The sequence below is a fragment of the Patella vulgata genome, chromosome 7 (assembly GCF_932274485.2).
Source record: "Patella vulgata chromosome 7, xgPatVulg1.2, whole genome shotgun sequence".
In the NCBI taxonomy this organism is placed as follows: Eukaryota; Metazoa; Mollusca; class Gastropoda; family Patellidae; genus Patella; species Patella vulgata.
Genome location: NC_065885.2, coordinates 15,610,974 through 15,627,335, shown reverse-complemented (window position 1 = coordinate 15,627,335; position 16,362 = coordinate 15,610,974). Strand labels below are relative to the sequence as shown.

The 16,362-nt window shown below is 35.2% G+C and overlaps 1 protein-coding gene across 3 annotated transcripts in view; it reads right to left on the bottom strand.

Annotated features, from left to right (window-relative positions):
• The window catches only part of LOC126826686 (macrophage mannose receptor 1), a 38,024-nt gene that overhangs the window by 6,343 nt on the left and 15,319 nt on the right, over window positions 1-16,362 (bottom strand). Inside the window, exons 2-6 of one of the 3 annotated variants that reach the window (XM_050555683.2) lie at window positions 7,688-7,960; window positions 6,877-7,035; window positions 4,001-4,225; window positions 1,992-2,228; window positions 1,013-1,069 (exon numbers count right to left, since the gene is read on the bottom strand). In XM_050555683.2, coding sequence (XP_050411640.2) covers window positions 1,013-1,069; window positions 1,992-2,228; window positions 4,001-4,225; window positions 6,877-7,035; window positions 7,688-7,960 — 951 coding nt within the window. The remainder of the gene's footprint in view (window positions 1-1,012; window positions 1,070-1,991; window positions 2,229-4,000; window positions 4,226-6,876; window positions 7,036-7,687; window positions 7,961-16,362) is intronic. The other 2 variants (XM_050555684.2, XM_050555686.2) reach the window with 2 other exon arrangements.

Sequence of the window (16,362 nt, the reverse complement as noted above, 5' to 3'; positions counted from 1 at the left end):
AAAATGCTCATCTTCGAACTCCATCAAGGCATTGACCTAATCAACACATACACCAAGTTTGAACATTCTAGCCCAATTAGGAAGAGAGTTATCGTGTCCCAAAGCATCAACCAATCAAATTGCTTATCTCTGCTTACCCTAAGCGGAAAATGCTCATCTTCGAACTCCATCAAGGCATTGACCTAATAAACTTGGTGTATGAACATTCTAGCTCAATTAGGAAGAGAGTTATTGTGTCCCAAAAAGTGTGACGGACAGACAGACGGACAGACAGATGGACAGACAGACGGACAGACAGACAGACAGACAGACAGACGGACGAACCCATTTTAATAGTCCCCTGCTTTCTTCGAAAGGCGGGGGACAACAAAGTAGTACATATTGAATAATCTTGAATTTCTTTTACTCACCCTGAAGAAATTCTAAATTAAATTTTAGTCATGTGAAAGCTAATAATTGACAATGATTACACAGCTACTGTTTAACATGTCTGAATGTAGGAAAATGTCCCCGGAGAATTGGACTTATCAAGTGTTGCCAACATCTCTTTAAATTGTATTGATTAAAATGGTGGTTCACTCATTTTATTCATTAAATGTATTTATATCTTTGAAATATGGGCCTCTAATATTATCTGTGAAATTCAAACATACATGTAAGTTTGAAATAGGTTATAAAATTATAGTAGAAGTTTTCGAAAATTTCCAACGATAGTAAAAGAACTAAATTGATTAATTAAAATATAATTAATTAATTAGAAATAAATTACATCAAGGGCCATTACAATAATCCAGCATGACCGTGTAATCTCCTGGTGATAAATTTACTAAGATCTAATACATGCCAATAATTGCCATACACATTATCATTACTGTCGTAAGCTCCCATATTTCCATGTATGCGTTTCTGCATGCATATTTGCTGGTTACATGGAAACTTTGCAAATTATATTGTTCCAAAATATATTCTATGTACATGAATGTTTTAAAGGAATAAAAATGTGTATTCTAACCTGTTGGCATGGCTTTATCTTCTTCTTGTCCCAACATCTGATGTTGTTGACCACCATCTACAATAATACAACAATATCACTAAATAATACCTTCCACCTGGATAACTTACATTATGTAAGATTTAGATTTAGAGCTAGCCATTTTTGCTATATTAGTTCAGAAATAGATAATGCTAAATGAATACATCGAAAATTTCATTCAAATTACTTTATTCTGAGCGAAGATATTAGTCTTTAAAGGTTTGACAAGATGTGTGCATTGGTTGTAACCACTGTACTGGTTGTTTGAGGCTTAGCCTCACTTCTTCATTTTTAAATCGAATTTTTAAATGGCTGAACTGTTCTAATCTACTTAAATATCAGAGACGTCCGAGAGTAGATTATGGTCTTGTCATGTTAATAAATGATTTTATGTTACTTGACACACAAGACCATTAAAAGTGCTCAACAGAGTCATATTCAGTTTTGAGCGACAGTGGAAGGAAATGGGATTATACAGCCATTATTTATGTAAAGATTGTTCAGAAGTTATATAACAACTAATAAAGATCATCAAATTTATACTCCAAAGACAATTTACTTCTACTAAGAAAACATGTAAGTCTAAACACAGAAAATTTTGAACAACATATAAACAGTTTTTACAAAGACGCTAGTAACTAAAGAAATATTGTGAATATAATACAGCCAAGTGTTGGTTATAACGGACGCGACTATCGTATCGGTGTATGAATCTTGAATCTTTTCCATAACAATCACCCATTGTCCCGGACTCCAAGAAAAGATGAAAGCTGACAACAACATGCGTTCACCGTATTCTGGTTGAAACTTAAACAGGAAATGCATTTGCTTGATCTGCTCGTTTAATTAAGTGAATATGGCCGCTCATGATCGCCGAGTTTGAATACAGTATTCCGAAAATATAGGATTATTGGCGAGAAAGAAAAGCATGCTATTCTATAAGCTTTCCTCAACTTACCGTTCAAAAGAACATGTATATTGTCATTATTAGCTCTGGTTGTCGTGGTAACAATGGGTGTTTTATTATGAACTTTATTTAAGGAGGATCCTTTGTTTTTTGTCATCAAATCTTGATAGACTATCTCTATTTTTTCTGCCGTTGTAGTTTGAGGTACAACAGTTGTACTAGAATGAGTTGTAGTCATTTCAGTTGTTGTTGAGGTTGTTGTTGAAGTTGTTGTAGTTGGTGTCATGTCTACAAATTTTGAAAAATAAACGGTCTTAAGGTAGGGAAAATGCTGTGATGGTTACATATCTTCAATGGGAACCCATTCAGTGGTATCCATTTTATTTGGAGCTACATGTATCCTAAAAGTACTAGACTTAAACATACATTATGCAAGAGCTAAATCTGCCTACTGCAGGTCTTTCTTTAGGCCTGAAATGTTATCTAAATTATTAATTAGACATTAATTAACTTATCCAGACCATAATCAACTCTCGATGCCATTGCCTGCCTGTGATATTTAACGGATTGGAATACACTTTTTGAAAAATAATTAAACGTAAAAATGGATAATCGAGACTTTGTTTTTTTTATCGTACCCACTTTAGTAATGATGATCGAGGCTAGCCTAAAATTCAAAAGTTAATATCTTGGTTCAGATTGAAGCAATTTGACTGAAATTTTCAGCATATTCTATTTATGTTATCTATTTTTTAACTATTATAGCGAGAACTGTCAACTCTTTATCTAATCTCCCATAATGAGTCTTTAAAGCCTCAATACTGTGTTAAGAACCATACACAATATAAGGTGTATTTTGTTAAAATACTTTCTATTCCAAAAACTATTTAAATGGCTCAATTCTAAACATAGTTACATGTAAGACCATTTTAAGTTAACATTGGTTTCTATTAATTTTGGGGGTTGGGTGGCCGAATGGTTAGCATGTGCGCGCTGTATCATAAGGTCTGTTATTGAGTCAACTGGCGGGGTTTCGATTCCCCGGTTGTACGTGACAAGGGGTAGGGTCATCTGTCCAACCTTGTGGGTTTTCTCTGGGTCCTCCGGTTTCCTCCTACTGCTAAAGACCCCTACGCTCTAGCAAATTATTGAAATAAAATTGAACCATGTGTTAGTCCCGAAATGACCTACTTTGTGTTGAGTGGATGTTAAACCCCATTTCTCTCTCTCTTTCTATTAATTTCACAACACCATTTTTATTTCTCTTAGATAAACATAGATTAGTAATAATAATAAGAATAATCTTTACATTAAAATAGTCTTGAAGACTTTTTGAAATTTTCATGAACTACTAGGCTTATTGTGTCTTTAATACTGGCTAGATCTTTATATGAATTTAAGACAGGTGGGTGGAACAGAAATTTACCACAGATCTTACTGTCAGAACATAGCAAAACATGGGAAAATCTGTTATTAGTATACCCTTTTATCTCTCCGAAACAAAGTGTTCTTGAACGAAATAAAGTTGTACATGTACGTCAAAATATGCTCCATATCAAACAGGCCCGTAACTAGGGTGGGCACAGGGGGGGCAAAAAGTTTCACCCCCCCCCCCCCCTGTGAAAAAATTTTCGATAAAAAAATAGATATACATTGTCCGTCAATATTACAGCCCCCCTTAGAACACTTTCCGCCCCCCCCCCCCCTTGTTGCTCTGAGCTAGTTACGACCCTGATATGAAATTTCCAAAAAATCTATTCAGCCATTTTGAAGAAAAAAGGTTTTTAACATTTCATGTACGGTAACTACAATTTTCTCTTAAAGATGAAATTTGACAACAACATGTGTACTACTAGACGCCGACTTTCCGAATATTATTAACATTTTGTAAACCATATTCTGGTTAAAACTTAAACAGGAAATGCATTTGCTTGATCTGCTCGTTTAATTAATTGAATATGGCCGCTCATGATCGCCGAGTTTAAATACAGTATTCCGAAAATATAGGATTATTGGCAAGAAAGAAAAGCATGCTATTCTATAAGCTTTCCTCAACTTACCGTTCAAAAGAACATGTATATTGTCATTATTAGCTCTGGTTGTCGTGGTAACAATGGGTGTTTTATTATGAACTTGATTTAGGGAAGATCCTTTGTTTTTTGTCATCAAATCTTGATAGACTATCTCTATTTTTTCTGCCGTTGTAGTTTGAGGTACAACAGTTGTACTAGAATGAGTTGTAGTCATTTCAGTCGTTGTTGACGTCGTTGTAGTTGGTGTCATGTCTATAAATTTTTGAAAATAAACGGTCTTAAGGTAGAGAAAATGCTGTGAATGTTAGTAAATCTGTTATTAGTAGTGATGGTCTGATAAGGCTTCTATCAGTTTTACCGATATCAGATATTGACAGCAAAATATATCGGCTGATACAGATACAATTACCAATAGTGGTGGATATAAAACCATTACACATTTAAATGTCTTTAATGGCATGATAATTTATGTAGTTACATTTCATTGTTAGTCGGAAAACGGTTGGTACTATTTTACCTCAGGAATCAAACACACCATCTATTGTGAATTAAAATTAAAATAAATAAAGTCGAGATTTTCAGCTATTAAATGTTGACCAGGATATAATTCCCAAACTTGGTTGGCACCTGAATAAAGGCCTATTTTTATGTCAGATGTTCAGAATTGTTCATGCGTTAATGATACAACATTAAAGCGATATCTTGCCGTCTGTCAACAGTGGCAATCATTTGATATTCTCCCGCCTTTCCCCCCGTCTATCCTTTATCCTAATCACTCGATACCAGTAGGCCTACTGTATGTTGTGAGTTAGATAAAACGAACAAGAAAAATATGTCGCAAAGTAGTAAGGTTTGGACAATAATCAAAGGAGGATCTTTTGGGTCATCATGGCTAATTACATATTTCAGTCAGATGTTTTATCGGGTGAACTATCGATAGTTTATGTCCGTTTGCACATGCGCACAAATAGTATTTTAAAAAAAACGCAAACCCTCAAACAATGTGTGAATAAGGATTAAAAAAAATAACGTAGACCGGTAAGGATTTTGCACTGTTTATTATTTCCCTTTACAACCTTAATGAGAGTCTTGTATTATGTCTAAATAGTCACGTGCATGGCAAATAAAATAATTGTACCGAGTGACATGCAAATTAATGATTTAATGATATTTTAGTGGTATTTACTGAGTCCTTTAAAACAGATATCGGTGATTCCGGTATCGGCAATATGGCTAAGTATCGGCCGATACCGATTTCTTCCAATAGGCCATTTATCGGCCAAATGCCGATGTTGAAACCAATTACCAGACCATCACAAATTATTAGTATACCCTTTTGTCAATTCTAAAAAATTGTTCTTGAACTAAATAAAGTTGTATGTCAAAATATGCTCCATATCAAATTGTTTTTAACACTTCATGTCTGGTACCAACAGTTCAAATTAAACGGCAGTTGTTTATGCCTGCTTAGTGGAGTCTACACATTTTTTAAATTATTATTTTGCCGTTTGTGAATTAGCCTTTACTACCGGTAATTACCTCCACATTGTGTGGTAGGATATGTTTTTTTTTGTTCATTACAAAATGGCACCCAAAGCCATAGGGTACATGACTCGTGTACTGATTATAAGATGTTAATTGTGTATTAAAGGACAATAAAGGTGTCAGTCATTATCACATGTGATAGAACTGGTAAAACACGTCCCAAATATACTTTTAATACAGAGATCATTGCTACGATAGATGTGTTGTGAAGCTTTCAAGAAAGGGACGTGAAAAATGCAAAAGGAAAACACGAGTTATCCTTCAATATAACTGACTAAAGTGACGAGTGATAACAGATACATAGGCGAATTTCTGCTCACTAATAATTCCTTCGAAGAACAAAAGTTGTAAAAGTATATTTTGGACGTGTTTTACCATTTCTATCACATATGTGATAATGACTGACACCAATATTGTCCTTTAAATATTAGGATCCTATAGTTCTATAGTTTCATGGCAAGATAACATATTGATTGAAACTGATCAATATTGAATTCTAATTTGTGTTTTTAATTTTGAATATTATGGAAAATAATGAGTTAGAGACTTATTTCCTTTAACGTTACCCCAGTCTAGCCCCTATGAGGACAAGACACTTCATTACTTACAAACTGGTATCCATCCAGTTTTTTTTAGAGGAAGAAATTGAATATGATTAATTGCGTACGCCAGATGGATGGACAATGTTGGCAAAGAAAAAGGTCAACAAAGGAGAATAAATAACACACACTCAAAATTAACTAAACATAAAGCTTTGATATGTGCATAAGATAGAAAATAAAGGACAATTAAAGTCACAAAAGGTTTTATGTAATGTTAAGGCCAAAACAGTTATCTGTTTTACATACATGTATACATGTAGATATAAATTTCCTTTCAGTTTATGTACTGTTGATGGCCATAATATAAAAAAATGACAGATAAAAGGATCCATATTTTAATCAGATTTCTAATATTGTCAACAAACCAAAATGGAATTGAGTTTAAAATCCCAATTTTACTGGTTCATCTGGGCTAATGACAATGGACATACACCATGCAGTGTGAAATGAAAATTTGGCCCAGTCTGCTTTTATAATGAATTCCATCTGTCAAGGGTTCTTTTACGTGCAAATCAATGTGTATGAGGGACCTTGGTATTTCGCCCAATCCAAAAGACTACACATTGTCCAATGCTAGGCCCTCCATCCTACACCACTGACTGACAAGGGGGAACCACACTGGAAAATCCTGATGAACTTTCTCCTATCTCGGCCAACAATGGGAACAAAAACAGGACCTCCAGGGCAGCAACCCAATGTCTTCCACGGACCCCTGTCAACCAAAACAGCAGACATTGAATACAATTGTATACATACCATACTGACAGATGAAGCTATAGAGATAAGGAATACTGTTGCACGGATAATCATGCCATTTTCCACCATCTCGATATCTTAGCTGACCACAATCTTCTATGCATAACCAGCTACAACTTGGTTGTCCACTTGCCCAATTACTATAACTTATGGTTTCACCTGAGAAAAACACAATGTTTACATTTTAAAATGTCTAGACCAGACCTCTGTGATTTATGTCAAAAATTAAATTTTTGATTTCATAGGATTTGAATTTCAAGATTATGACATTTCCGACTTTTCTGCCTATTCTTTATTAAACTGTTGAGGATCTGCATGGCCCATTCTGGGATTCGAACCCATGACATTGTAGCCAAGATTCCAGTTATCTAACAGCTATGGACCTGTCTTCTATTGTAGTTTTAAATTATATTTAGATTTAAATTAAATAGAGGAATAATCGATCGTAAAATATGCTGTAGGTGAATTTGAACACATATTAATATCCTGCCAACTGCCGTGAATCAAACACGCCCACCTTCTCTGCGATCCTCTCTTTGCCCCACAATTACCAATAAATCCTAGATGACATAAGGTTACTACAACACATAAGAGATAGATTGCTAGACAACAAAACACCTACCCACAGAAACTAAGTCATTCGGGCAGTCAACAAGGGTTTTCGCATATTTTTTCTGACGCATGCTAACATTTAGTGCACAAAACATGTAACACTGTGTCATAAATTGAGCTGTTCTATAGATCGGAAATCATGGAAAGTCAAGGACCATAACTCTGGCAATAATTTACAAGTCATAAAAGATGTGCAAACCTGTTAACCATTGCCAATGCATCTCTTTATGCCTATCAGTGGCTCCAATCCAAACCCCATTTCTATTCCAATGTAACTTTCTTAAAGAACTCATGATAAAATTCTGTTCTTCAGCAGATTTAATGACAACAAGATGACCATGGTAGTTACTACAATATCTCTGAGCATCGTTCCATCTCCGTTCAAAATTATTAAACTGGTAACATTGTCCCTTGAATGTTCTCAAAAATCTGTTTCTGGGAACACCTTTCGGGCATTGATCAATGTCAGAACCTGTAATACAAAATAAAAACATGTGATGAGCTGTTCTTTCATAAGCCTATAACACTCATTTGTTTACAAAGATAGTTCACGAAACATACACCCACAGCAGCTTAGTTGGCCGAGCAGTCCACAAGGCAAAATCTCTGGTAGACAGTATAATTCAATAGGCTTCTTCCTTTCATTAATATGAATAGGCATACTAACTGTCCACTCGACACAAACTAGGTCATTTCAATTTTATTTCTATAATTTGCTTGCGTGTAATGGTCTTTAGCAGTCGGAGGAAACCGGAGGACCCGGAGAAAACCCACGTGGTTGGATAGGCGATCCAACTCCTTATCACGCACAAGCGGGGAATCAAAACCATGCCACATGACCTTCTGATACAATGTGCGCATGTTAACCATTCGGCCACCCAACCAGCCTATCACTAATGCAATAAATAGAGAAATACAGGAACATCTCCTATTCAATAAATGCACAACTTGATTACCGTGGTGACACATCTTCCTGGAAAATAACTCAGATAATCAATAATACAATGTACATGTATCTCCATGAATAAGTTTCTGCAAGTCTTCAAGAGACATTAAGCTGTTTGTACATGTATTTGAGTGCCGAGGTGTATTAAATGCATGGTTAGTGACAGAGTAGAAGGTCATCACTGGATAATGGTTCTTTATAACCCTATTCAAGGACAAATCTTATTAAAGTACTTCTGGAAGCTGCCTTCATTCATGATGCTCATGCATTAACCTTGACCATGACATGCTAGTCATCAAGAAGACATTAACTGCTTTCTGGATAATTGCAAGTCCTAATAGAATTAGTGAGATGGGTTGGATTCCTGAATCCCCAGATAATTCTTGAAGGATAGCTAGAAATAATATATTATTTAGTCACGTTCAAATCTTTATACTTAAAATGTTATTGTCCAAAGTGATCACAATTGAGACCGAAAAAAAGAAAATGACAAATTATTGTCAGGGATAAGATAAGGAAGGCCTCTGTAATTTAATCCAAAATGCATCAATTCATCTTCTAAATCAATATGGGTGGGAAAATACTTCAAATATTAGAGATAAATTTATCAACCATCAGTTTTCTTTTAAAATTGTTTCTTTTCATGTTAAATATCAGATGTTTGTAGAAGATGGATTGATATTGATTCTACTTGTTTTTCTAATAGGTGTATTTTAGGCTTGTAACCTATATGGGTCACATGTAGTCTGGATATTTCTACAAGTATTATATATGTCCTTGACAACTGATACATATATCACCAGACAAGACTTCTTCATCCTCATTATATAACATAGAATATATGGAAATTGAAATACAGTATATGAATTTTAAAAGAAAAACATTGTGGATGTTCTGCCATTTTGCCATTGCCCATCACTCGATATATACAAAAAAATTACCTACATTGTACATTATATATCACCCCCCCCCCCAAAGAATTGTGCATTATCTAAAATCCTCTTTCTATGTAGTCTTTTACGTGCATATTTTTGTCTTTATAAAGCAGGGCCACAACTTGTACCACTGAGGCGGTTTGCTCCAGGGGGCTTCTGCGTCTAAAGTCTGATTTTAATTCCAAACTATCGCTATTTGCTACACATACAATATATTATCTCAAAACATTACTCAATGAATGGTCTCCTTTATTCTTTCTATAGAAACTTTACCAAACATTTTCATTATTAAAAAGTTCACATAGTGTTAACATTTTTTTATTATATCAAGAATGGAAGGAAGGAAGGATGTTTATCCGAACAGAAGTATTGTTATCATTCATCTTTTCTGACAGACGATTCCAGTTTTATCATCAGAATCGGATACAGAACCAGATGTCTTTGATTCCTGGTTATAAAAGATTTATTGAATCAAACTATTGTATAACCATTTTCTTTGACACATGTTACACAATAACATCACTGACGATCTTTTGTAGTTATGATGGTGGAATTTCCTGTACATAAGGACTTCCACATCTAAAGCAAAACAAAAGTGTTCTGATTCTTCCAATTGTCTGACGCCAACATCTAAAATCGACATCATACATGCTTTAATGGTTTTCTTTTACAGCCATAAATCTGAATTTCATTAAATCTTCACAACCAACTTTTTGTAAGAGATCAAAACACAAGACATCCTGAAGATTCCAACCGAAATGTGATATTGAAGTCCATACTATCGCCCGAATTAGATATTCCCTGTATGATGAGAGGGGTCATGCACGAATTAGATTATGCTGAGGCTGCTCCTTCTAGAGCACCTGATACCACTTCTAATTTATTTGTAAAGTTAACATAGCTAATAATTTTGTTCTACTTTTTGATATGGCCGATATACATGTATATATCACAATGTCAGGGAATTACAAATCATTCTTAACACTATTCTTTGTTTCTTACATGTACATGTAAGCATTGCAGTTAATATAAATTAAAACAGGACCTATTTAGAAATGCTTGAAACTATTCCCAACTTTGGAATTACATGTGTGTAAGTGGGCGTACATTATAATGATTGGATAATCAATACAAGGCAGATGATAACAAGTCAACAGTGAGGCTGATGTCCCCCGTCGAAGTCCCAAAATAAATAGATCACACACAGTTATTGTGTCCCAAAGCATCAACCAATCAAATTGCTTATTTCTGCTTACCCTAAGCAGAAAATGCTCATCTTCGAACTCCATCTAGGCATTGACCTAATAAACACCTACACCAAGTTTGAACATTCTAGCTCAATTAGAAAGAGAGACAGACAGACAAAGCCATTTTAATAGTCCCCCATAATCTCTAACATTTTAAGAGCTTTTTAATTGATCCAACTGAGAAGTGGAAATCGGGTTTTCTTTTTCTTCCATTTTAACCTTTTAAGTTGACTTTAACAATAAATCCAGCGATTCTGCCAGCAAGTATATCTTCTAAAAACCTAGTCAAATACTTTTTAGGGGGTAATGTGATTTCAATGTTTACTACACTACATGTAGATCAACACATGGCCATTTAACCTTCGGATAAAAATTGATTCAAGCTACAGTAAATCTATTTGTTTCATAAGGGAAATATGACTAGAAAATATTGTACTTAAGGGTTATCATAATGGATAATACATGTAGAGTCTTGGGGAGAGAGAGAAATGGGGTTTAACATCCACTCGACACAGACTACGACCCGGAGAAAAACCACGAGGTTGGACAGGCGACCCTACTCCTTGTCACGTACAACCGGGGACTTGAAACCACGGCAGTTAACTCAATGACAGGCTTTATGATACAGCGCGCACGTGCTAACCATTCGGCCATCCAACCCCCCCTATAATATTGGGATTATTTCTGTGTGATTATAAACTTTTCAGGAAGCAATTTACATTGTTGGGGGACGGAAATCTACACTGTAGAAGGTAACGCGACGCTGGCTGAATTTAGAGACTAATGTTTACCAGAGGTTTGGTGACGCTCGGGGTCAATTCCTTGCATTAATATGCCACAAGTGTCAAGTATGGAGTCTATTATTCACTCCAGAAATACACTGTATGAGAAAGGAAGGTAACGCAAGGCTTGCTCAATGAAATGTGTGGCTGCTTTATATTCACAGTTGCCCTCTGCAATAAGTTAAGTATCATTGAGATAACCATGCATGCATACGTAACGAAATCCTGTTCAGAAGATCCGATTTCCATGTAAATCACTTAACTTGATGTGTCGGAAATGACACAATTTCCATACCATCTCTGTTTTGAGTTTATCAAGAACTTTGTCATTACAGGAAATGGAGATGTACCGGGTTGATGTCAAAACAATTAAAAATAGCAGCAGACTTCATTCATATGAATGACTTATTTATAATCAGTGAATAACTTGTATTGATAAACATACATACATAGTACAATGTACAAACAAGTGCAAACAGCTGAACCAAACATAAACAAGCTGAAACCCATGACACACATCAAACACGGACAGTATTCACTTGGCTTGTGTTTCCGATTTGAATCTCTTTTAAGTATTTAGCTGTCAAAATTTAGCAGTTACATGTACTATACACTTAAATAAATTTATTCCCCCTTAAGATTGATGTACATGTATCATTTTTCAAGTGTCTTACATGTACATATTCATGAAATAAAATTCCCCGACCTTTTAAAAAACAACAACGTGTATTAAAGGAAGGAAGAGAGAGAGAGAAACGGGGGTTTAACGTCCATTCGACACAAACTAGGTCATTTCGGGACTAACATATGGTTTAATTTTATTTCAATAATTCGCTTGCGCGTAGGGCTCTTTAGCAGTGGGAGGAAACCGAAGGACCCAGAGAAAACCCATGAGGTTGGACAGGCGACCCTACTCCTTGTCACGTACAACCGGGGATTGTATATTAAAGGAGGCAAGTCACTAACTCAATATCATCCACAGTCTTAGACATTGTAAACACGACTTATTGGTCAATTTAAATCAACATTGATGTTGTTATCTTACCGAGAAAAAATGGGCTTCTGATATCCAATAGAAAAGAAAATTTTAAAATTGGCACATGAATCACATGCCAGAATGCTTTCGAGCGCCATTTGTTATGAAGTGACTCGATGAACAAGGATAAAAATATCCGACAGCAGAATACTATTAGTGTAGACTGGAGTAAACAAACGCCAAAGACTGTCATTCAATTATGGACTCCTCGCATATTTGGCCGAACATAACTGATTATAAATTACAGTAAAAAAAGAGTGATTGAATGTAAATCAGTTTAATATTCATATTACATTATTATATGCGTTGTGAACCATTTGTGTCCACTTCTAGGTGCCAAAGTCTTAATTAAATATATTTCTGGTAGCACAAATTTGTCATCTCGCCTACAATGTACATGTAATAGAATCCATGACTATTTTGAAAACAGTATTTCAATATTGATAATGTAGACCAGTGGTTCTCAACCTTTTTCTGCCAACGGCACACTTTGGAACACATGAAAAAATAGCGGCACACCTGGCTAAATATATATGAAAAATATTTGAATTTTTTGCTAAATAAAAACAAACTAAAAAACGAAAACACAGCTATGAACTTATCAGTGGATGAATACTCAATTGGGATTGCGTGGTTTTTCACATTTCCTTAGTGTGCCGTTCAAAATTTCGCAGCACACTTAGGAAGATGTGCCGCGACACACTGATTGAGAATCACTGATGTAGACCAACATATCTATTTCTAGATATTAATTTTTTGTCAGCTTTTGTAAATAGCTGTTGAGCTAATTGATAAAACAGTAGATCAGCACTCAAGAGATAAATGTCTACTGAAATACTCATTATTTTAGACTTGTGTAAGAGCCCCCAATGAATAATGAAAACATTTACATGAATGTTCAACAAATTATTTTTACAAAATGTTAATTCTCTGCAAATTGAAATGAATATGGGCTATAACATCCTACTGTTCTGCTCCAACCGGGCTAATGAAGATGGTTATACACCATACAGAGAAATAACACGAAACCTCCCGGGTGGCGAGCCGTGTGGCTCCAAACTCAAATGATGCAGAAGAATTATAATACATGTAATACATGTACATATTAAATGAAGAGCGTCCACTACACATATTAAATAGAAGAAGTAGATTAGTGTTACAGTTTATCTGACCCAGTGAACTGATTTATATAAACAAAATGAATCATCTATACACCATCATGAAGAACTTTGGATTATGTATTCATATAGATATAAATGTTATTTAATATAGATCAAGATATCGTTAGAGAACCTTGCTGGATACTGTATAATCACATACATAATATATCACTATGTTTCTTGCCGAGTCCGCACTTGGAGGGAATGAGTTTGGGTCCAATGACAACTCTACGTACAGGTATTGCATGCAAAACAACAGAAAATTTAACATGATTCTAATAACTTTAAAGGTTACTGGAAAAGCTTCATTAATTTTTTGAATATTGTACGAAATTATATGTCAACATATCTTTTCCATAAGTATAACATGAACCCGAATGTCAATATTACCTTGCAACAGGTAAATTTCTACGTTAGTAATTTCCGCCGTTCTCCGTGAGTAGTCGTAACCTTCCGTCAATAAACAATCTGTAAAGTCATTTTAGTCCTTCTGCTCATAGAAATATAGAGTAGAATATGAGCAGAAGGACAAAAATTTGAGAGGGAGGGATTTGAAGCACATTTTTGATAGATTAATTAGTTTGAATACATTTTTAGTCCAAATATATCATCAAATCACACAGTTTGTATGCGTGGGGGGGAGGGGGGTAGCATAGAGTGACAGGACATACATTTAACCATAGAAAATTTAACATAATTCTTAAAGAATATTATCATATTGTGACAGGACATACATGTAATCATAGAAAATTTAACATAATTCTTAAAGAATCTTATCATAGAGTGAATGGACACACATGTAATCATAGAAAATCTATACTAATATTTGTGACTGCTGTTTGTCTGTTTGTCTGTCTGTCTGTTCGGGGTTGGTGGCTACACTAGGTCTGCCACGAGTCTGAAATTTGGGGTATAGGGGTAGCTCGGACCGGGGAGTAACATAGGCCAGGTGGCGTTAGTCTACCACTTCCGGTTTCGGAGTTATGACCCCCGAGCGAAGCCGGGTATCCTGCTAGTTTAACATAATTCTTAAAGAATCCTATCATAGAGTGGCAGGACATACATGTACATGTAATCATAGAAAATTTAACATAATTCTTAAAGAATCTTATCATAGAGTGACAAGATATACATGTAATCTTAAAGAATCTTATTATAGAGAGACAGGATATAACACGTATTCAAAAAGGATTTAATATAATTCCAGGAAAGTTAAAGGCTGTTATTATAGAGTATCACATCATACAATGTAGATGATTTAAGATAGTTCCTAGAATGGATCTAATTATCGAGTGACAAGACACAATATGTGACTAACGAAAATTTAACATATTTCTTTGATCTCAGGATCCCATTACAGAGGGGGGGTTGGATGGCTGAATGGTTAGCGTGCGCGCGCTGTATCATAATGTCTGTCATTGAGTCGACTGGCGTGGTTTCGAATCCCCGGTTGTACGTGGCAAGGAGTAGGGTCGCCTGTCCAACCTCGTGGGTTTTCTCCGGGTCCTCCGGTTTCCTCCCACTGCTAAAGACCCCTACGCGCAAGCGAATTATGTAAATAAAATTAAACCACATGTTAGTCCCGAAATGACCTAGTTTGTGTCGAGTGGACGTTAAACCCCATTTCTCTCTCTCTCTCTCCCATTACAGAGTGATAGGACATCTGTAACCATATACATCTATAATGGTCATATCATCAAATGACTAAATTTTCAAATATTTCTTGGTTTTCTATGACACCCTTCCGTCAAGGATTAAATAGAAGTACCTTAATGTTGTTGCTAGTCACGAAAAAGGATGCACGTATGTCGAGTATATTACAAACAATAGGTGTAATTATATACGCCTATCCTACTTATTCACAAGAGGTGGAGTACTATCACATTATCGATATTTAACTATGCATTATATTTGTACATGTACATGTATCAAGTAATATCACCAATAACTAATAAATATATTAATTTTTCTTCATTAACCTAAATGTAACAAAAACATATGGCATTGCTGTGCTTTTGATCGCCCCCCCCCCCCCAATATCCCCAATTGACTTTATTTATTAACATTCATGATGTTTTGTGGGTATTTGTGATCGTGGGGTAGAGGGGTTGTTATATCAATGTGGTGTATCACTGGGGTTTGTATTTCAAATTTGTCTGGTAAGACTATAAACAAAGGATTCTAATTTGTTTCTATCAAATTTATACAATTTTATTTATACACATCGTATGCATGTAGAGTTAAAGGAGCTAAGTCGCTAATATCTGAGACCTAGAAATTGACACAAATGGGTCGCAATGCATACAACAATGTAATATGAATGTATATAAATTGATTTACATTTAATCGTTTCTGTTTTTACAGTAATTTCTAATGAGTTAGGTTCGGCGAAATACGCCAGTATTCTCAATCGAATTTCAATCTCTAACGTCTGGTTATTCCAGTCTCACCGATAGTTTTATTGGGCATGCTCTCCAGATAAGAATATAGCGTCACCGGTTGACATGACTTGTGGAATATGCCTAGCCTCGTTTTTCGAGTCCCTTATTACAAATAGCGCTGAAACACATTATGGTACACGATTCGTGTACCAATTGTAAAAATTTTATTTTGTCTTAAATATTGGATATCAGAAGGCCATCTTTTCCCGGTAAGATTACAACATTAATGTTGATTTAAACCGACAAATAAATCGTGTTTTCAATGTCGAAGATTTTGGATAATACTGAGTTAGAGACTTAGCTACTTTAACAGAAAGGCTCTTGATC